The sequence below is a fragment of the Xiphophorus couchianus genome, chromosome 22, assembly GCF_001444195.1.
Source record: "Xiphophorus couchianus chromosome 22, X_couchianus-1.0, whole genome shotgun sequence".
In the NCBI taxonomy this organism is placed as follows: domain Eukaryota; kingdom Metazoa; phylum Chordata; class Actinopteri; order Cyprinodontiformes; family Poeciliidae; genus Xiphophorus; species Xiphophorus couchianus.
The window spans coordinates 13,381,828-13,402,629 of NC_040249.1; the positions used below are offsets into that span (position 1 = coordinate 13,381,828).

A 20,802-nucleotide genomic window follows, 5' to 3' on the forward strand; every position below is an offset into this window, starting at 1 on the left:
ATGTCAGATCGAGATTTAAAGCTTCATGAAAAAGATCGAAACTTCCCCGTTTAGGTTCACACATTATGAGCAGAGGTGCTGATTTGGCTCCCCACCATGAGAGGCTGACCTTTTGGGGGTAAGGGGGGGGGGGCTGCACAGAGCGAAACCTCATGGCTTGGAGATGTTTCACCTGCAACCAGATCTTCGCCTATATCTTAGAATTACAATCTCTTCCCATCAAGACTCATTAACTTACCCCAACACTTTCCTTTTAGGGTGCACTGGCACGCATGACGTAATTTAGGAAGAGCTCTCGTTTGCGGAGTGTGTGCGTACAGCAGGGAGAGCGTCAGTGCGCACCAAGCAGCTTGGCAGCTGTATTCCTTGGCTCTGATTGGGCGGAGGGCGGTGATTCCTTCTGTCACGATTTGGGTCGCTCCCACCGGAGGACACCGTCCGCTCGAGTCCAGCTTTCACCGAGGTACTCAGGAGAGGAGGCAGGATTCCTCTGAAAGGGCTGGACTGTCAGCTCGGTGTCTGTGTCCGAGGAGGAGAGGAGCAGCAGAAAGAGAGAGGGAATAAAAGATCATCAGCACTGGAGCTACCAGCTGCCTTTTATATTTTTCCTCCGTCGGGGCTGTGTTGAAAGTCGTTCACGATGCCGGTGTTTCACACCAAGACCATTGAGAGCATCCTGGAGCCGGTGGCCCAGCAGATCTCCCACCTGGTCATCATGCATGAGGAGGGGGAGGTGGATGGGAAAGCCATCCCGGACCTGTCGGTGCCGGTGGCCGCGGTGCAGGCGGCTGTGAGCAACCTTGTGCGGGTGAGTCCCGAGTTTGAAAAAAAAAAGCCATGGCGAAAATCCTGCCCGAGCGTCACATTTCTGTCCCAAACTTCCAGCGGTTCTGGGAACCGACTAGATCGATGAGGGGCGCCGACAGCCGCCGGCTTTATGGTTTATTCTTTCAGTTCCACGAATCATGAGGAGAGGAGACCATAAAACTGCCCTGGAGCTGCAGCTGATTATTTTCTGTGGCTTCCAGAAATATGGCTTGGAAATCCCAACTTGCTCCTCACTCGCCATTAAAAAAACATAAAGCTGTCGTGCACCAGCTGAGGTTCATGCTTGCATGTGTGTGTTTGTTTGTGTGGCAGGCTCCTGCTTTAGTTTTTGTGTTTCCGTCAGGGCGCAACATGAAATGTCAAACTTTGCACAGACTGGAAGAGAAACCTGCCAACTTTTCAGTGGAGCTTGGCGATGGAGGGGGTGCGGTCAGTATTAAAAATTAAAAAAAAAAAATTAAAAAAACTGTGGGATGTGCTGATGCCCAGTGGCGGTTCGGTCATGAATGGTCCCCTGAGACAGCCCCGCCTTCTGCTCCCTGTCCTCTGTTCAGTATTGAACTGTAAAGTTCAGGATTGTCCAGTCCGTTTTCACTGTTATTTACGTAATTTAGATGATTAATACTGATTGAAAAAAAATAATAATAAGTATGAATTGTCATTATACCAGTAAGTAGCCAACATAACCCAGAGATTAGGACTTGAGTCTGCATCCTAGACTCTGGTCACACTTTAGTCACAAAAACAAAGACCTAAGGCTTGACTTAGACTCACTCTCTGAAAACCTGAGGTCTGGAACTTGTCATGCTCAATCTTTATCTTCATATAATTGACTGAAAGTGAGCCAGTAAGTGGAAATATTTTTAGTAATTAATTAGTAATTAGTTGTCCCCTCAGAGTTTCTACCTGACTTGCTGTGGTTGCAACATTGTGCAGTGTTGTGTTTCCCGTCTTGCTGTTTTGACAGCTTCTGCCAGTTAAAAAAAAAAAAGGTTAAAGAAGTCTTTCAAGTTTGTCTGTGTTTTACGTCTGAGCAGAATTTACAGTGAGTAATCCAGCGACCAGAGCCTTGACACAGATGTGTGTCCTGGTGCTCAGTTGTGTAAAATGTTCTTATGTTAACTTAGGCTATATAGACTTGAGCCTTGACTTGGACATTTCATGGTGCTCCAGTAGAGAGAGATTTGGCAACCCTGATGGCAGCTAAGCCATAGGAGATTTGTGGGGTGGAAGAAATGAGGATCAATTGAATTCAGAGGATGCTCCTCTGCATGGGAGACCAGTGACAGGAGAAATGTCACTTGGAGACATGTTTTGCTTTTTTAGCTTCAACAAACTGAGTCAAACTACCAGAAGCTTTGAGGTTTCATGAAGCGTTCATAAAAAAAAAATCAGTATGGTCTACATCATTTATGCTAATCTAGGTCGTTATCGATGCGATCTTCACTCACTCGCTCGTTCACTCAGGAGAAATGAACAGCAGACAGAAGTATGCATTGCTATCCCTTACATTATAAAAACAGAAAAAGTGCGGTCAATAGAAATCATCCTAAAGGATGATTTTGGATGCTTTGATGTGATATTTGATTATTTAGACCCTGATTTTCTGTATTTCTTGTTTGTCATTTGCAATTTAAAGAATTTGCTCCTCAAGTTTACTCTGAAAAAGAAAATTGTTGCATCAACTCCATTTAGGATAGGAGTTGAAATATTAATTTGATGAATGGGTAATTTGCAGTCTGCATTAGAGATAAGAAAGTTAATCTACTCTGATGCAATGCTATTCATCTTGATAGGGCCCTCGATGTCCACTGGCCATCACACACTCTCCTTCTCTCTCTGTTCTTGTGGGTCTATTTCATTCAGACAGCAAGCAGAAGGAGGCTAAAAGCCGCCTCAGGCTTGTCACTGGGTATCACATCATGGATATGAGAGTCCGGGAGGAGAGATCAGGGAGTTTCACGGGAAGCTATTGAACACAGAACAAGCTCTCAGGATGGAGATTTACAATAAAAGGCAAAATGATGAGGAAGATATCATGATAGAGGCGAAGAAGGATGCACTTAGAAGTCTCAGCGTTGAGAATCGCTGGTGTATTTTTAGAAAAAAGGAAGAGAAAAGCTTTCAGACTACTTACTGTAGGCAGAGGAGAAAAAGATGCATTTGCTGACAGATTTGCAAGTCTAAAGAAGTGGGTGACAAGAGAGCACCAGCGCTGCTTGAGAACGCAGCTTGTGAAATATCCACCACTCTGTTGCTGGGTAGGTCAAGTTAACTGGATGTAAAGAACCCCCAAAACCTAAAAGTGAAGCTGTTTGGAGCACACAGGCTTTATTTTAAAAGGATGACTCATATCTAGCCTTGTGCAGACCAAGTTAACACAGTACGCTATATAGCAAGATGCCAACATCACCACAAGGGTCCCAATGCACACTGATACGGTTACAGTTTACCCCATCCAGGGTGGGCTCAAGAAGGGAGGGGTGTTTGCATGCACTTAAAATCTTGGACCACGAAGATTCTTAAAATCGCTCAAGGCAGTGTCACTCTTGATCCCCCCTGAGGTTGAGCGTGGGCTGATGCAGATTCAGCTAAAGATGTGGGACATACTGCTGCTTCTGGTGCATCTGGTTGGAAGTGCAAGCGTTCATAGCGTTCTGCTGATTGAAGAGCTGGCTCAGGGATAGAAGTGTCTGATCCTGAAGGAGTCAACATGGACTCCTTCAGGAGTGCATCTTTGGGGGGGGAGGGGAGAGGAGGAATAAATAGATTTAGCACTGAGTAAAGAAAGTGCACACTTTACCGAACAGAGAGGGAGAGGAGGTATGTGAGAAGTAGGCCTGTCAACTAAAATACAGTGATGATATGATGCATAACGAGCTGAAGATAATACAGTGGAAGATGTTTTAAAAGGAAATGTAATTTAATTCATGTGCCAGCTCTCACCAAGAACAGTAAGGTCCATGTTTCTGCCAAACCTCAACATGTAAAACAAATACTTTTCTTTTTGTTCTTTGGCACACCAGAGATGAGTCAAAGTTGGTGACTTCATGATGAACTATGACCTTTTTACTTTAAAATTGGGATATTTGAAGCACTATGCAATAATGTCAATTTCTTCTTCGTAATGTAAGAGCAGATATCTGTGTCTTTAAACCACCAGCAAACCCTCTTTTTTAAGCAATGGAAGATAAAATGATGGCTGACACATTCACATTTGCTTTTGACTTTGAAAATAAAGTTTGGTAGAAAATTATTAGAAAATGTTAGATTTTTTTAATGAAAGGTGGCATTAAAGTAAGTCAAGCCCAAAACATATTATTAGGCTAATCCTAGATCTTCTGTATCCCCAAATCCACCAATGTCATGGTGACTGAAGCAGATGATTTAAAGACAAAATCAATGTTGCAGTAAGATGTTGGTCCATCACATTTGAGTTTTATAACTTCAGAACAAGTTGACATTAAGTTTACTTTCTAGAATTAGATTCCACTTTTCCAAGTATACTATCACTATTTTGGAGCATTTAGAACATCATCTAGCAGAATGGGGTGAGATGACTTGCTCAATGGGGGTATTGTAGTATGGTTGGAAGCTGGAATTAAACCCACAACTTTTGAGTTGTAGGACAAACACCTTCTTATATTGAACAGGAGTCGTCCTAGACCCAGTTAGGATACTCTGTTCTTGTCAATGGTCAACTATGTCCAGACTTTCAGGTTTAAAGTTGTCAATGACTTTAAGAGGAAGAGAATGTGCCACTCGGTCACTCAGAGAGTGGCCGAGGTGTGCAGAGGTGGTTTGAGGTCTGACAGGAATAATTCTTCATTTACTTCAAACATCTAAAACGTTGTGCAGGGATGAGGTTTGTTACAGTCACTCAGCAGAAGCATTTTTGTGTAATTCAAGATCTGAAGAAACTGTTTTAAGTTGTGAGTCTTAGGTGAGACAAAGCACAGTTTGATAGCTGTGATCAATAGCTGTCAGTTTCCTGCTGGAGCAATCACTTCTTTTAAAGATGTACAAACCCCACATACAGCCCGCTTCAATGTCCTCTGCAAACCACTTTACTCTGCATTATTAATGTATTGCACAATCAATAGCAAGTGTTGCTGCTTACAGGAAACAGAGTTTGTCTGGACGACCCTTCCGGGTCGCCACACTTGTAGAACTGCATTCCTTAGAAGTATTTTTTGAACAAAGAAAGTTTTCAAGACAGATCAGTTTCATCAGGTCATTTTGACATTTTCAGTTTCACCTTTTTGCAACTATATAGTAGGGGTTTAATAATGAAGTGCACCATTACTTCATTCGTTTTTATGAGTGTTTTGTTCACACAAAAGTGTAAACTGAATTTAAAGTTCGCCCAAATTAATTTGCATCCTGCAAATTAAGGACTTGTTCAGTTCCTACACATGTTATTTTTGTTTTCAATGCATGGTTTCTGGAAAATAAGTTGTAAGTAATTCAAATGCAAGCAGACATTCTGTGAAACTTCTTATGCTTCTCCTCCCAATGCCTGTTATGCAACTGAATGAATGAATGAACAATTGTCATACAAAATGTTACATGCAGTTTTTGATTTAAAAGGCTCACTCTTCCCTCTAATTAGACAAAAAGGTTTAACTTTGTTTTTATTTAAACAATTTACCCTCTGGGATTTTATATTATAGACAAACACAGATTGGAACATGCTTAGCAGGCTAAGCAAGAGCAGCTAAGATCCTGTTGGTAACTCTGGAGGAGCTGCAGAGATCCACAGCTCAGGTCAGAATAGCCTGCTGACACAGCAATCCATGTTTCTTTTTATTGCACCATTCATACACAAGGCAATCCATAGCACTTTATAGGATGTCAGTAGAAAGACAAAAAGAAAACAATAAAGTTTAAGATCATTGTATAAAAGACACAAATGAAAATGGATGGATGGATGGATGGATGTTAAAATACAGATATTAACAGCAATTTTAAATCTGACTTTGGAGTGAAGTTTAATTTTGGCTCATATGGTGTCTAAATTTGGTTTGTACTTAACAATTATTTTATTTATATATTATTTATATTATTTAAAATTTTTACAGCTGGCCACAAGGGGCGCATAAAAAGTATGGAGAAAAAAAAAATGCTCTGGCCAGATGAGAACAAAATTTAGCTTTCTGGCATACATGCAAAATGCTCTGTGGGATGGAAACCTAACACTGCCCGCTAAATTTACCACCCCCAGGGAGAAACATGGTAATGGCAGCATCATTTTGTGGGAATATTTTTCTTTGACAGGGAGCTGCTAAGAGTGGATGGGAAGATAGATGGATCTAAATACAGAGCAATTCAGTAAGATAAACTGTTAGATGCTGCAAAGGACATAAGTCTTTAGTGGCAGGACATCTAGAGCTACTATGGAGTAATTTGGTTGGTTCTGCCAAGGTCAACACCTAAATCTAATTGAGAACCTCTGGCTGTCTCTCAGGTATCCTCTTTACCCCATCTGACTGAACTGTTGCAAAGAAGAATTGGTCAACATTTTAGTAAATATGCAAAGCTATAATAGCAGCTGAAGGTTGGAGTACAGAGTATTGACTCAAGGTTGAACACAAATACACACAAGCTATTCAGATCTTAATTTGTAAAAAAAAAAAAAAAAAAAATCAAAGCAAGTATCATTTTCCTTCCACTTTACAATTATGCACTTCTGTTTTTGGTCTATCACATAAAATACCAGTAAAACCAATTAGTGGTTGTAATGTGGGAAAATATGAGAAAGGTTAAACAGTATGAATATTGTTCAATTGGCACTGCGAGAACAATAAGCATTATGGAGCTTTATTCTGTTTGCAAAATCAGCTAACACTGAACAGAATGATTTCTTGTTAGATTGTTAAGACTAACCAATAAACCATATCTCTGAGTAAAATTTTTGTGGTCAAAATAAGAAAATGCTGCAGCTCATACAGATACCACAGCCCATTTGCCATTTCCTGAATCTCTGGAGCCAAAAAGTCTATTAACAAAATTTCACTGAAGCAGCAGGAAGAAACTGATGTCATCATTTTGCTGTAATTGCATCTCAAACGTGTGAATGCTCAGGCATCTAGGTGTGTGTGTGTGAGAGAGAGAGAGAGAGAGTTTATTTTATATTTTTGAAGGCTTTCAACCAGGAATCTGTTGGGATTCAGAATCTACGTGGAGACTGACATGCCAGACCACAAACATTTATTTGACTATTTGAGGGCTGTAAGTTAATTTAAAATAATTAAAGCTGTGATTATGAAGTTTAGTGGAAAGGGTGTGCTTGTCCGTATGAGGCTGATCACGCTTCTGTGTGAAGGATGTAGTTTAGTAGCACTGAGCGTCTTCAGAAGAATCATGCAGCAAATTACTCTCTTTGGCTGTAATAATGTTACAAGTTGCAAGAATGAAATAAAACTAAATTCTTCATATGTTTTTCATCTGGTTTAATCCTAAACACAGTTAGCTTTGCTTGCAAAGTAACAGACAGGAGAAATGAACTGGACCCCAAGCTGCTTTTCTCAGCTCATGAGAAATGACATGCATGCATGGTTGGAATAGGCGTGAATTGATACACACTCATTCACCCTTTCAGTCTATTAATAGTGCCCTTTAAAAAACATTTCCTGTCTTGCTGCAGCTAATGATAATAGAATAAATACGTGTGTGTTTCAGGTGGGGAAGGAAACTGTTCAAACCACAGAGGACCAGGTGATGAAGAGAGACATGCCTCCTGCTTTTATTAAGTAAGCCTATTGCTGAACCAGAGCTCATGTTCTGGAAAAATAAATGACTGCCACTGTATCTCTGTCTGACAGGGTCAGAATGCTGGAAATGATGGACTTTATCTCAGCACACAGAGAACTTGTTGAAAAGAGGATTCCAGGCGTTTTAATGTCAGGGAGCCTGGCTCCGTTCCCAGCTACAACAAAAAGCTACTTCTGAGGCCGAGCCCGGGTGCTTGTCCGGCTCCAGCATCCAGACTACTGAGAGGCTGTTAGCTGTTTTCCAGCTCGCATCCAAAGAGCTGACATAAAAGCTCAGGGTTCACCGAGAGCATTTATACAAATGTTAATGCCCCAGCTCTGTGGTTCTCCAACTGTGGTACAAGTACCTTTCATGGTACTTAGGTTGCATTGGTATCGGCAATTTACAGGGTGAATGCAAAAGTAATCAATAGCCAGAAGGATGAGTTGTTCAAGGACACTGAAATTTGCAACAAACAAAAACTACTCCTTCTTTTTCTTTTCTTCCCTTGATTTTCTTCTTCCTAAAACTTTGTTGCGAATTGCTTTGGGTTCATTTCATATGCAGTGGACTCTCACAGCATTAAAGCTGTAATGCTCCACTTATGATATGATAAGTATGATCTGGAGTGGACGACAGTGTGTGTGGCCACTCTTTGCCTCTAAAGTCTGGACATGGGTTTGTGAAGGTCACCAAAATCAAGTAAGCCATGCCCCAGTTTGAAGTCAGAAAACCACTGACCTAAGCTAACTGCTATTAGCAATACAAGCTAGTAATTCTCTTTATGTTTTAAATTTGTAAATACTGCAGAACCATTTTAACTGACAGAGGTTGAATAGTATATGTATGAAAAAAACATAAACCATTAGCAGTGCAAATAAAAGGCTTATTACCACTGCTACCACTATGCTTCAAATACCTAGCAATGTTAAATTTTGAGGTCAGAGTAGAACTTTCCACTTTGATATTTCAACATGAAAATTTTGACTTCTGAGAAAAAACACAATTAAGCAGCATCCTTGAACCAAACTTACAGAATCAAATGATACGAATGTTTTTGATATTTTCCTTTTCTTTTTTTAGTCCTTTTGTATGAACACTGAAATAGTAAAAGTCCCGCTTTTTTTCTTTTTTTTTTTCAATTGATGTTGATACATACAAATCTTGGTATGCTTTAACTTTAACACATCAACATACAGCTTGTTTTCCCACCCACTCCTCATTTTTCACTGTTGCCTGTTGATCAATTTTAAAATATTTTGCAGGTTCACAAAAATTATTCACATCTCCAGCAGGTCAAATCTGCTGGTCTTCTCTCACAAATGCACAAGCTACTACTCCGTAAATCTCGCTTGTGGGGCGTAGGAGCATGTGGGAATGTGAACCTGCCTAAATATAGACGAGCCATTGGGCATTGATACCCTGACCAATGGGGTCAGAATGAGGGGGGATTTAGCTTTATTTGAATCCTCATAAAATGCATCCCCTCTGGGTCAATCACTGACTGAAGATTACAATTCATGTTTAGAAGTTGAGCCCACATTTTTTCTTAAAATTTTTACAAACTGAAGATAACAAAGTTGATCATGTTGTCGCTTGAATTGATTTGAAATTGTAAGTCTCTCAAAACAGAGCAGTCACACTCTGAAGTATGTTCTCAATTTAAACAAAGTATTGTAAAGGGCATTTATATAATCTTGTTTAAGTCTCACTTTTGTCCTCATATTCAATTTGTGTTTAATATGATATCTTTTATTTTCATATAGCAATGTATCTGTCAAACATATTGTCTGCCTCATCATTCAAATTCTATAAGCACATCTATCATTAATTTTCTCACAGAAACACAAAATTTAACTCTGAAATGCCACACAATCAGGAGGCACTTGAGGTCAAAACCTTCCTCCTTATTTTGCCTCAAATTCTGTGCAGCTAATTATCTTTTAAAAGAAAGCATTTTCTTGGTTGACAAACTTTGTGGTCACTAACAACACCAAGTTGGTGGTCTGGATGTTGACTCCCTGTTCAAGCTATCTGTTGTCGCTGTGGGATGAGACTGTCTTTGTTGGGTGAGGAGAGATTCTCCACAGCATTTACATTGCATATTACATTGTCTGCATATGTAATATTTGTATCAAAAGTGCTTCCTTCGTCCCTTTCTTCTCCAATTAAAGGACACACATTCATTAACACAACTAAAAAGGTGGGTTTTTCGGGGGCGGGGGATTTGTCAAGACGACAATCCATTCTGGTCAATAAATACTAAATGTTACGCCGGTACTCACATGTGGAAGTGCTTACCTGGTTTTGAGATAGTGACTTAACTACTCAGTTTCTGAAGAGTGTATTTTAAAATTATTTTATCAACTTCATAGAACCACAGATTGTGATTTTTTGTCTTGTTTCATGCTTTTTTAAATGTAATTATTTTGTCTCAATATTCTACAATATGTAGAATATGACACAAAATAAATATTGATTATTTACCATCGCAAATCACTTTACTTAGTGATTGACTGTAGGTGCTCGTCAATGCTTTTCTTGTAAAAAGATGTTCTAAGCCAGCTGCATGTTTTCAGGGTGGAGAACTCGTGCTCGAAGCTCGTTCAGGCAGCTCAGATGCTTAAGGCAGATCCATACTCTGTTCCTGCGAGGGATTACCTGATCGATGGATCCAGAGGAATTCTGTCTGGAACGAGTGACCTACTCCTTACCTTTGATGAAGCAGAGGTGTGTGTTTTCCTACTTACACCAATATACATGAGTGTCTTCATGCTTGCCATCCCTTCAGAGCAAGCTTTGGTCTACTTCAGGGAATTAAAGGTTTATTTAGCAGCTGCACAGAGGAAGGAGGAACTCTTGGAGCCGTAATGGAGGCTCAAATGCAGCTAGATCTAATCACAGAGATCAAATGACCTCCCTGTGTCATAATTCAGGATGTCTGTGTGTTGGCGTGTGCATGGGTGTGTGTGTGTTAAGGGTGGGGAAGGGGTGTGTGTGTGTGTGTGTGATTGCATAAAGGTTTGATGGCAGCTCCATAAGTGAAATCCCATTGGGCACATGATTAAGCTCACCATGTCTAATCACCAGCCTCACTTTCAGAAGAGCAGCTTTTCTCAGTCACAAGATGAACATCACAAGATTGTCGACGCACACACAGACACCGCAGAAACAACGAGGGGCGAGAAAAGCGCTCAGAATGAATGTATTTGTTCTTGTTATGAAAAGAAGCGCTTTTGTTCCTCGAGATCTCACCTGTTACTACATTGTGCTTGCAGGTGCGTAAGATAATCCGTGTGTGTAAAGGTATCCTCGAGTATTTGACAGTAGCTGAAGTGGTGGAGACCATGGAAGATCTCATCACTTACACAAAAAATCTCGGACCAGGTTAGTAAAACACAAAGCAAGTTATTGAACAGCTTGAAAAGATCCTGTAAAAGCCGACCCATATCAACATAATCAAAGAAATAATATTTACAGTACAGTGCCTTGTAAACAAGTTCATGCGACTTGAAACTTTTCACATTATTCAAGTAAAAACCACAAGCTTCAATGCGTTTGATTTCAAATTTATGCAACAGACCCACACAAAGTAGTCATTTTTTAAAATAAATGCAAATTTAAAAAGCTGAAAACAGTAACTTGCACTTACATTTCATTTCAGAAAAATTTAGCACAGCTGTCACATGAAATCACAACCTTAGAATATAAACATTCAAGGAAATTTAGTACTTTTGCAAGCATGGTACTCTTGTAAGCATTTTATTTATCCACTCTTTAGAGCAAAATGCAAACAGTTGTCTTGCATCTTAATTTGATCTAATAAGGAATCATAAATATTGCAACTTTAGGCCTAAAGTCGGAAAATACAGTCATAAAATCAACCATTGTTTGTAATTTCTGAACACTCGTGATACTTTACTAAAGACATATCAATCAATAGGTTCGTGAACTTACAATACTGAGTTGAATGTGTTTATAGGAGGTTTCTAAATGAAACAATTAACCTTCATTTATTGTTTGGGTCAAAGATTAATCTGTTAAGATGGGGAAAAAATGAATTAACCATTGACTCCTCTGACATCAAGATACTCTTAGTGAGTCTTTCCACTGGCAGAGGATCATAAACAGACCATTTATCATCAGAGCATCGGGTTAATTACATTTTCAGAATGCTGTGACTTAATATGCTGGGGGAAGTCTAATGCCAAGGCTTCCTCACACACCACTGGTTCAGACATTGTTCGAGCTCAGTGGTTCATGAAGGAACGACGTTTGAATATGTCTGTTAATCACGGTAACAGCTGGGTCAAATTCAAAGTCACAAAACATTTCCTGCCACCTACCCAGAGGAGGGGTTGAGTCATACTCACCTCAAACTCTCGTTGAAAATCATTTTGCCGTGCTTTTTGTCTCTGTTTTTCACCAGGCATGACGAAGATGTCAAAGATGATTGAGGAGCGGCAGCAGGAGCTGACCCACCAAGAGCACCGACAGATGCTCGTCAGCTCCATGAACACCATCAAGGAGCTGCTGCCTGTTCTCATCTCAGGTGCATGCGGGTGAACTTGTGTGGGCAAACGACAGTGCAGGTCGCAGAGCATCCAGCCGTTGTTATAGTAACACTGGTAATTACAGTCATTAGGTGCTTGGGATGTGAGACTGACGATGCGTCGCCCACTAACACCTCATCTACAGTCTGATGTACTGAATATACATTGAGAAGATGAAACATTTCAGCTATTACTGTAGCTGCAAAAGATTTCAAGTAAGGTAGCTTGGGATACAGGCACTAATTAATATTTTTATATTGATAAGTCACAGAGGTTTCAGTGACAGACTGCTGCTTTCCAAGTGCCGGACCAATAGATTTAAGAACTCTTTTGTCCCCCATGCCGTCAGACTGTACAATTCCTCACTGGGGGGGGGGGAGGTGACACAGGACAGAGGGTAGAAGGAGTAGTGACCCCTTGTATTTTTCTCCATACTTATCAGGTCAAACCACATAGCGCAATACGATATCACTGGTCAATCTATCCGCCAAATTCTTATATTTTTTTTGTGTTGTATTTATATTTATTTATATTCTTATATTCTTTATTCCTATTCCCTGTTTCTTGCATAGTTTAAGGTTTTTCTTGCATAATTTAAGGTTTTGGTTACTCACATTTAGTGTGTACCTTAGTATTTAATTTGTAATTTTGTATTCTTTTGCATTTTTGCTTACTGTGTGTTATCTTTGTTTTTTGCCTGGGAGCTGCTGGTAACTTCAATTTCCTGAGGGAGTCTTCCCAAGGGATCAATAAAATACAAGTCTAAGTCTAAGTCTAAGTCTAAGGTTTTGCAAAATTTCAGTATCAGCGAGAACTCACAGGTTTGCTCCAAACAGTTTTACAGAGGCTTTTTGCGTTGTTTTAGTTGGTTTGTGTTGCTTTGTTCCAGATCCCAAGAGTATGATTCACTTATGCTGCCTGGTCAGAAGTTTACATACACCATCATCCATGTGATTTGAATTTTATGCTGGTAAATGATTTAGCTAAGTAACGTTTTTGTCTCCAGAGTCAAATTATCACACTACACACATTCAACAGACTTTAAAAAAGAAAAATACAACTTAGATTTCAGATTTTCTCTAATCCACACGCTGTCAATATTGTACATACACCTCCACTAATATTTGATTACATGTTCAATTCAATTACAATCTTAACTTGTTCTGGAATGGATGAAGCAGTTCCGGCAAAATGGCTTTTTGGTCAAATATTACCATGTGAAATGAAGACCAAAAACATCTCATGTTAAACTTGATTTAATTTTAAAATTTCTGAGGTCAAATCAAATCTGCTCTCCATTGTGTGAGGCTGAAATGCTTCTGCATCAGCACTAACCTAATGTCCAGGAATAAGTGAGGGATTTTGAGAGAAATGGCAAATTTAGCAGACAGTTTATTCATCTAAAATATTCATCTGGCAATACTTGTAATTCGATCAAATTTGTGTCTTCAGCTATAAAGATTTTTGTGGCAACCAAAAGCAGCCGAGGAGCCGGCATTGAGGAGGCTGAGAAGAACCGAAGGTTTACGTTTGAGAAGATGAGCGCCGAAATCAACGAGATCATCAGAGTCTTACAGCTCACCACGTGGGATGAAGACGCCTGGGCAAACAAGGTAAAATCTGTTTGGCACATAAGCAAAAATGACTTTCCTCATTTTTTGCCCACAAACATTTGACACAAAGTCGAACTTAAGACAAACACTCTCCCCCGGAGGGGCATCTCTGAAAAATTCACTCTTTTACTTTCTGTCTCCATTTTTGTTTTTGCTCGCTAGTGTAACTCTTGGTTTTTCTTTTTCCCTTTCCTTTCTTTCTTTACCTTCTTCCTTCATTCTTTTCCTTCCTGTAGAAGGTAAGCCTGTCTCTTTCCCCCTCTGCGGTCTCCAGCATGCAAGCTTGTGGGTGTGTGAGTTTCTTTGTGTCTGATCGACACAGGAATGTGTCCTCACGCTTACATTCTGCATATCTGTCGCTCAGGTATCCAAAAACAAGTGCGTCCAGTGTTTGTGTCAACTTATAAGCAAATGTGGTGATGTAAGGTGCTTCATCACTACAATAAATGGTTTTATGTGCATCTGTTTGTCAGTATATGTCCGACGGCCGAAAATGAGTTTTTTCACTCATTTAGCAGCAGCTGATTGTTGCTTGGTAGAGAATCAAAAACTGTGCAGAAGTGATGCCCAGAGCATCAGCTAAAGAGTCTCCAGCAGAAGTGAAATCTGTTTCACTCCAACCTGTAACCCCTGCATGTTTCTCACACAGCGTCCTCAGACAATGATCTGTCCGTCTGTCTGTATATGTTTGCTGTGGGGATACTGCATACATACTGTGTGGGCTGTGACAAGCACTTACTGTCAGTTTGCGAGGGGAAAGTGCTGGCATATGATGACTGCCATCCTCACGCCGGGTCATGAATTATAGAAATAAGCTGGTTGCTGTCCAGACACATTCATAATAGATGGCTTGTATTGAGCTGTTCCACTTGAGCGTTTCATTCTCCTCCCAGCTGGAAAAAGCTTTTTTGTTTTCCTCGTAGGAAGCTGTCAAAAGTGTTTCTTTGAATATGCGAGGAGGTTGAACTTCATTATTTTCCTGTTTCTTATTCAGCTGTTTCTTTTCAGTAAAGCGTTTGGCTAATTACTGGTTTATAAACATTAGCTGATAACTATCCACTGAGCGTCCACTATTTGCAGTAAATGTAGCAAGAGCTTATTCAGAAGATTATTTTACTGATTTATAAGTTCCTATGTAATGAATTATTAATATAGGACACAGTCATATGTCTCAACAAATACTGCCTGATTTGAAAGTTGAGCATCAGTTTCTATCCACAGGTTATTCTAATATTATTAGTAGTAGCAGTAGTGGTAGTAGTATTTATAAAAGTAATGTTCCCTTATTAACCCTTTCAAGAAAATGTCCCTGTTTTACAGAATATTACCCCTGTTTGCCATTCTTCTCTTCTCAGAGTAAACAAGTCTAACAAGCTTACATTAGCTTGTTAATTAAACAGGATGTCTGCTGCTTGGGTAACTGCAGCCTGCAGATGACTGCTTAACAGAGTTGCTGCTTATGACATGCCAACTATGTTTATATGATCAATGGGTGGGCGGGTCTCTTTAGTTTCCCAAATCATGGCTCTTTGTGATTTCCAAGACTGGATTTATTCCCGAATATATTTCAAAATATATTTTCTTGTAAGTGAGGGAAAGTGTCATATCCCTGTTTCAGCCATCTGACCATGCACACACTAGGTGGGGGAGGGGCAATGCTGCAGTAGTCTAGTAGTAGTAGTAATGTAAAATTCATTAGTTTTGAAACAATATATGTCTTAAATCTTAAGCGTTGGTACCCAGTTTCCAAAAACTTAATTACAGAATTTTTCCTTACAAGTCCAAAACTCAACAGGCCGTACCGTTGCTGTAGAAATAGCTTCGTATATATTATCCTGCATCAAAAAGCTAAACTCTAAGTTAATACACATCAGTTTTCTCTCTTTTCTTCAGGACATGGAGGCCCTGAAAAGATCTCTGGCTTTGATTGAATCAAAGATGGCACAGGCTAAAAGCTGGCTCAAAGACCCACAGGGACAGCCAGGTAGCCCTGGATTCAATTTGACATCTACAAACCTTCAGCTGAAACACATTCATTTTATTCAACATGTCCAACTCTGTGATTCCGCCACTCTGTCCTCCTCAGGAGACCCTGGCGAGGTGGCGCTGCGTGTCATTCTGGACGAAGCTGGTAAGGTGGGAGAGCTGTGCGCTGGGAGGGAGAGGAAGGACATACTGGCAACCACCAGGGCTCTGGGGCAGATGACTGACCAGATTGGAGATCTGCGTGTCAGGTAGTGTGCTTGTGTGTACTTCCTCCTTCTGGGTGTTTAAGTTGCATATTCTGATCTCATACTTCGGTTGACTGTATTTCCGGGTTTTGACAGAGGCCAGGGCCAGACTCCAGGGTGCATGCAGCGCGCAGGCCAGTGCTTACAGGGCTTAGATCTGCTCTTTGGCAAAGTGGACAGTGCTGCTCGGAGACTAGAGGCTCTAATCAACTCAAAGCAGGCCATTGCCAGGAGGCTGGATGCTGCCCAGGTCAGATAAACAAACATTCAGCTTCCTGCAGTTTTTTTTAATTCAGTTTATTTTCAAGAAAAGCTCGTACTGTTTTTAGTGTTGTTCATCAGACTGAAATGCGGTTGCATCCTGCTTTTTCAGGCATGGTTGGCCGATCCTAATGGTGGTCCTGAGGGAGAGGAGAACATCCGAGCGCTTCTAGCGGAGGCCAAACGCATCGCAGACCTCTGTGAAGACCCCAAGGAGAGGGACGACATCCTGCGCTCCATAAACGAGATAGCAGGACTCACCGCCCGGCTCATGGAGCTGCGCAAACAGTAGGATTTCCTCTTACTGCAACCACAAACAATACTTAAGTTTAAATATTTTGTTTTCTTCCAGATGGAGTTTGCAACCACGAGCCACCAATAGGTGGCATTTTTTATCCATGTGGAAAATGTGTTGTTGCTTGTCAACCGTGCCCATCGCTCCTATGTTAAGGTTTCTAAGAATTTAAATGTGGTGAAAAGGGTCATGGTGTCACATAAAGGAGGATACCGGGCAGAATTTAAAGGGAAATATCTCTTAATAAACAAGCTGTTTAACTGATCAAAAAAGAAAAACGCAGCAAAAATAGCTACAATTGCTTGCAAAAGCATTCACACCCCTTTACCTTTTTCACATTACAACCATAAACATGTATACAGTATTCAATAGCACTCTATGTAATAGACCAACACTAGTGTATAGTTGTGAAATAGGAGGAACATCTTCAAAATTTACAAATATATGTCTGAAAAGTGTGGCGTGCATTTATATTCAGCCTTTTTTAGTCTGATACCCTGAAATAAAATCCTGTGAAGAATTCACCTCGTCAGTGAATAGTTGAGATGAGTGTAATTTTTAATCCCACTCCTGCTGAATTTCTGACCATTAGAGCCACTTTTTACTGTGATTCTCCTTCACGCATTAATCAATGCATTGTATGTTTAGATAAATGTATATCCAATGAAGGTGATATAACAGTTGAGAAAGAGCAGAACAAATATATTGAACAAAAGTTTTCTCTGCTTTGAGTCACAAATTAAACCCAATTGTAGACTCATTTCTCCATTTCTGGCCGTCTGACTTTCAGGCTTTTCTCATGACTGCAGAGGATAATGTTTAATCCTGGTTTAATGCCCATCAATATGAATTTGTATGTAATGCATCCGTCAAAAAATGCATCTTGAAGTGGGGAAAAGACATATATAAGTCGCTCCTGATTATAAGTTGCACTGTCATCAAACTACAAAGAAATTGCAACTTATAGTTTGGAAAACGCATACTTTCCCTCAGACTGTCACATATGTCATGTAATTGTCTGAAGTTTTAAGGGTATAAATATTTTTGCAACCCACTAAAAGCCACTGAAATACAGCACTAGATAGTCATGAGGAGAGATATACATTTAAATGATAAAAGAAAGCTATGTGGCTGTGCTTGTATACACAGCTGAATTATCAAGCCTAATCTAATCAGGAACAGGGCATACTGTATGCAACAACACAGATCATTCCTGTGTGATTTCCAAGAACCCAAAATAAAGACTTAATTTAAGTCTTTAAGTCTGTTAGATTGATGTTAGAAATATTTCTACATTTTTTGTGAAAGGAGAAATTATTCGTCTTTTTAACACATTCATTTTATTGGAAAAATAAAGGTCAAATTGGAAATAAATACTTCCATCCATCCATCCATTGTCTGTTCACCCTTGTCCCTAATGGGGTCGGGAGGGTTGCTGGTGCCCATCTCCAGCTACGTTCCGGGCGAGAGGCGGGGTACACCCTGGACAGGTCGCCAGTCTGTCGCAGGGAAATAAATACTTTCAAGAGGTATTTCCCTTTTAAGATGCCGCCTAACATGTTAATAGCAAGACCTTTACCAGGTGATGGGTTTGAAGGCCAGATTTAAAAAATGTTTTTTTCCTCTATGTAATGTAAATTTCATTTTTCCTCCAATGGGGTCATTTACTGTGTGTGCTACCATGACAGGGGTAAAGGCGACAGCCCAGAGGCCCGAGCTCTGGCAAAGCAGATTGGAGCGGCTCTGCTAAACCTGCAGTCCAAGACCAACCGGGCGGTGGCCAACATGAGACCAGCAAAGCCTGCTGTCACGCTGGAGGGCAAAATGGAGCAGGCTCTGCGCTGGGTGAATAATCCCGGGGTGGATGACAGAGGCGTAGGTGTGTTCACATGCATTGTGGCTGAAAGGACATAATGGTGTTCTGCCTTTTTGTGTTTTTGGTGTAGCCTGTGATGATGATGGATTCTGTGCAGAAGTAGTGGACGGCTTGCATCAATAACTGAACATGCTGATGAAAGATGTGGGATGGTTATTGTCTATGCTGTAATGAGAGCAAGTGTCTTGCTCAGGAAACTGACATTCACACTGTGATTCAACTCATGCATGATTCATTAATTGACTCGGTTTACTCAGTCAGTGTTGTTTCCTAATCCTTTGTTACGCTGTCTTCCTGTCTTGTCTTTTGATCGTTTCCTCTCTTTCCCATGCTTCCCTCTGGGAGCAGAGTGTGAGAGGATAGAGTGGAACACAGGTACCTGCTCACTGTCAGCCATGTTGAAAGATAAAATGAAACACTATAACATGCATGGGCTGCTTTGACATTCTCACAGTATGATAAAAAGTAATAAAATTTGTAGAATATCAATGTGCTAAAATTAGTAGCAGTTTTGAATTGCTGAAGGTTTTGCATTTCTGCCAAATATGACATGCTATTATTATCTAATTAAGCTAGTAGCTTAGCTTAGGTAGCATACAATGATCTTCTCAACAAAGATTGCAGCTTTTTAATTGTAGTTTTAATAATGTCACTGTAAAAAAAAGAGTGACTGAATGTTTCCAAGCCACTGCTGTCTGTAGCTTTAGAAAGAGTTATCTTTCTTATCTGTGAGAGCAGGAGCCTAGCTAAACCTCGATGAGATGACAGAAACCAGCCCAAGCAGTGCTGTGAAAGAGCATTTTCTTCTCCAGAATAATTTTCTTCTGTCTTTCTTTTCTTTTTGCTACTCTTAAGTGTTTCAGATTCTCATCTGAAACATTTTTAAAATCGGACAGAGATAACCTGAGTAACTACACGGCAACAAAACTTGAAGATTTAATGTATTATGTGAAAAAGCAATCGAAGCCATCGCGTACCCTATGTGGAAATATTATTGCTCCTTTTTTAAAATCATGAATTAATTCTGATTCCTCTTTGACCAGATCAACAAATCACTTAAAGAGAATCTATTTGACAATATGAGGTGGGCTGAAATATTTCTATCTATCTTTCATGCCCCAATCTAGAGAAATTCAAGGCCATTGATATGTATTGTTTGGGAAGGATTACAAGGACATTTCTAAGGGACTCTTTGGGAGTCCAGTGAACCACAGCAAGGGTTATTTTTGACAACCGAGAAGAAACAAAACAATAAAAATTGTTTTTTTATTTACTCAGGTTATCAGGCTAACAAAATAAATAATTAAAGTGTCAAGTAATTTCACAAGACTATTGATTTTTCTGCAGCAAAATACAGAATCAGCTTCTCCCTTTTAAGAAGAAAAAATCTGCAGTCAATACACACGCAATGCTTGATGCTGTTGCCTTAATATTCACTTGTCATTGTTCTGACTGAACACCAATAAGGTATTCTTGTCCTTAGATATTTTTCTCGTGACTCCACAGGCCAGGCAGCAATCAGAGGAATGGTTGGAGAAGGGAAGAGGCTGGCGGGAGGCCTGTTGGGTCCGTACCGGCAGGACATGGTCGGGCGCTGCGACCGAACAGAGGGGCTGATGACAGCTTTGGCAGACATGGCAAGCAGGGGAGAGGCTGAGGCTCCTCATGCCCGAGCCGCAGCGGCACAACTTCAGGACACCCTCAAGGTATTGCTGCACTTAAACAATAAAAGCTAGATTATATTTAAATAAAGCTTTTCTTGGGCTTATTGTTCGACATAAGTGAACTTAAGTTAAGATCATAAACCTGCCTGGCAAATGCTGTGAAGAAAATAATCCTGTAAGAAAAATAGATAAAACTCAGTTGAGGATGATGTAGCATCCTTAGTGGAGAGCTCCATCTTGTGGATAGATGCAGCATTCTCTGCTTCTACCAGGACCTGAGGCAGCATATGCAGGAGGTGATGACCCAGGAGGTATCCGATGTTTTCAGCGACACCACCACCCCCGTCAAGCTGCTGGCGGTGGCTGCAACTGCTCCTCCTGATGCGCCCAACAGGCAGGAGGTCAGTAAACAAACAAAACAACAACAAAAGAAAACATGGTCTCAGCTCCGAACAATTGTTCTCTTATCACACCAGGCTGTTTTGGTGTCATTGTTTAAAAAGGATTGCTGTGTTTAGACCAAAACAAGTGTTTCTCAAAGGTCTTTGAAGAACGTGCAGGGAACTTTGAAACCCATGCTGGACGACTGGGAGCAACCGCAGAGAAGGCCGCCGCTGTGGGAACGGCGAATAAGAGCACAGTGGAGGGAATTCATGCTGCCGTGAAACATGCCAGGGAGCTGACGCCACAGGTGTGCATGTTTATTTTAGTTTTACCTTTCATCATGA

General features: G+C 40.4%; 1 protein-coding gene across 7 annotated transcripts in view; it reads left to right on the top strand.

Annotated features, from left to right (window-relative positions):
* The first annotated feature begins 268 nt into the window (after nucleotides 1–268).
* Nucleotides 269–20,802, top strand: part of LOC114137923 (vinculin-like) — a 28,428-nt gene continuing 7,894 nt past the window's right edge. For 2 of the 7 annotated variants that reach the window (XM_028006784.1, XM_028006787.1), the window contains exons 1-15: nucleotides 641–808; nucleotides 7,510–7,580; nucleotides 10,161–10,311; nucleotides 10,860–10,968; nucleotides 12,011–12,133; nucleotides 13,587–13,747; nucleotides 13,984–13,986; nucleotides 15,641–15,731; nucleotides 15,834–15,981; nucleotides 16,075–16,228; nucleotides 16,352–16,527; nucleotides 18,223–18,413; nucleotides 19,917–20,116; nucleotides 20,347–20,475; nucleotides 20,616–20,765. In XM_028006784.1, the coding sequence (XP_027862585.1) occupies nucleotides 641–808; nucleotides 7,510–7,580; nucleotides 10,161–10,311; nucleotides 10,860–10,968; nucleotides 12,011–12,133; nucleotides 13,587–13,747; nucleotides 13,984–13,986; nucleotides 15,641–15,731; nucleotides 15,834–15,981; nucleotides 16,075–16,228; nucleotides 16,352–16,527; nucleotides 18,223–18,413; nucleotides 19,917–20,116; nucleotides 20,347–20,475; nucleotides 20,616–20,765 (2,025 nt within the window). Of the gene's footprint in view, nucleotides 809–7,509; nucleotides 7,581–10,160; nucleotides 10,312–10,859; nucleotides 10,969–12,010; nucleotides 12,134–13,586; nucleotides 13,748–13,983; nucleotides 13,987–15,640; nucleotides 15,732–15,833; nucleotides 15,982–16,074; nucleotides 16,229–16,351; nucleotides 16,528–18,222; nucleotides 18,414–18,758; nucleotides 18,786–19,916; nucleotides 20,117–20,346; nucleotides 20,476–20,615; nucleotides 20,766–20,802 lie in introns of all 7 variants that reach the window. The other 5 variants (XM_028006785.1, XM_028006788.1, XM_028006786.1 and 2 more) reach the window with 4 other exon arrangements.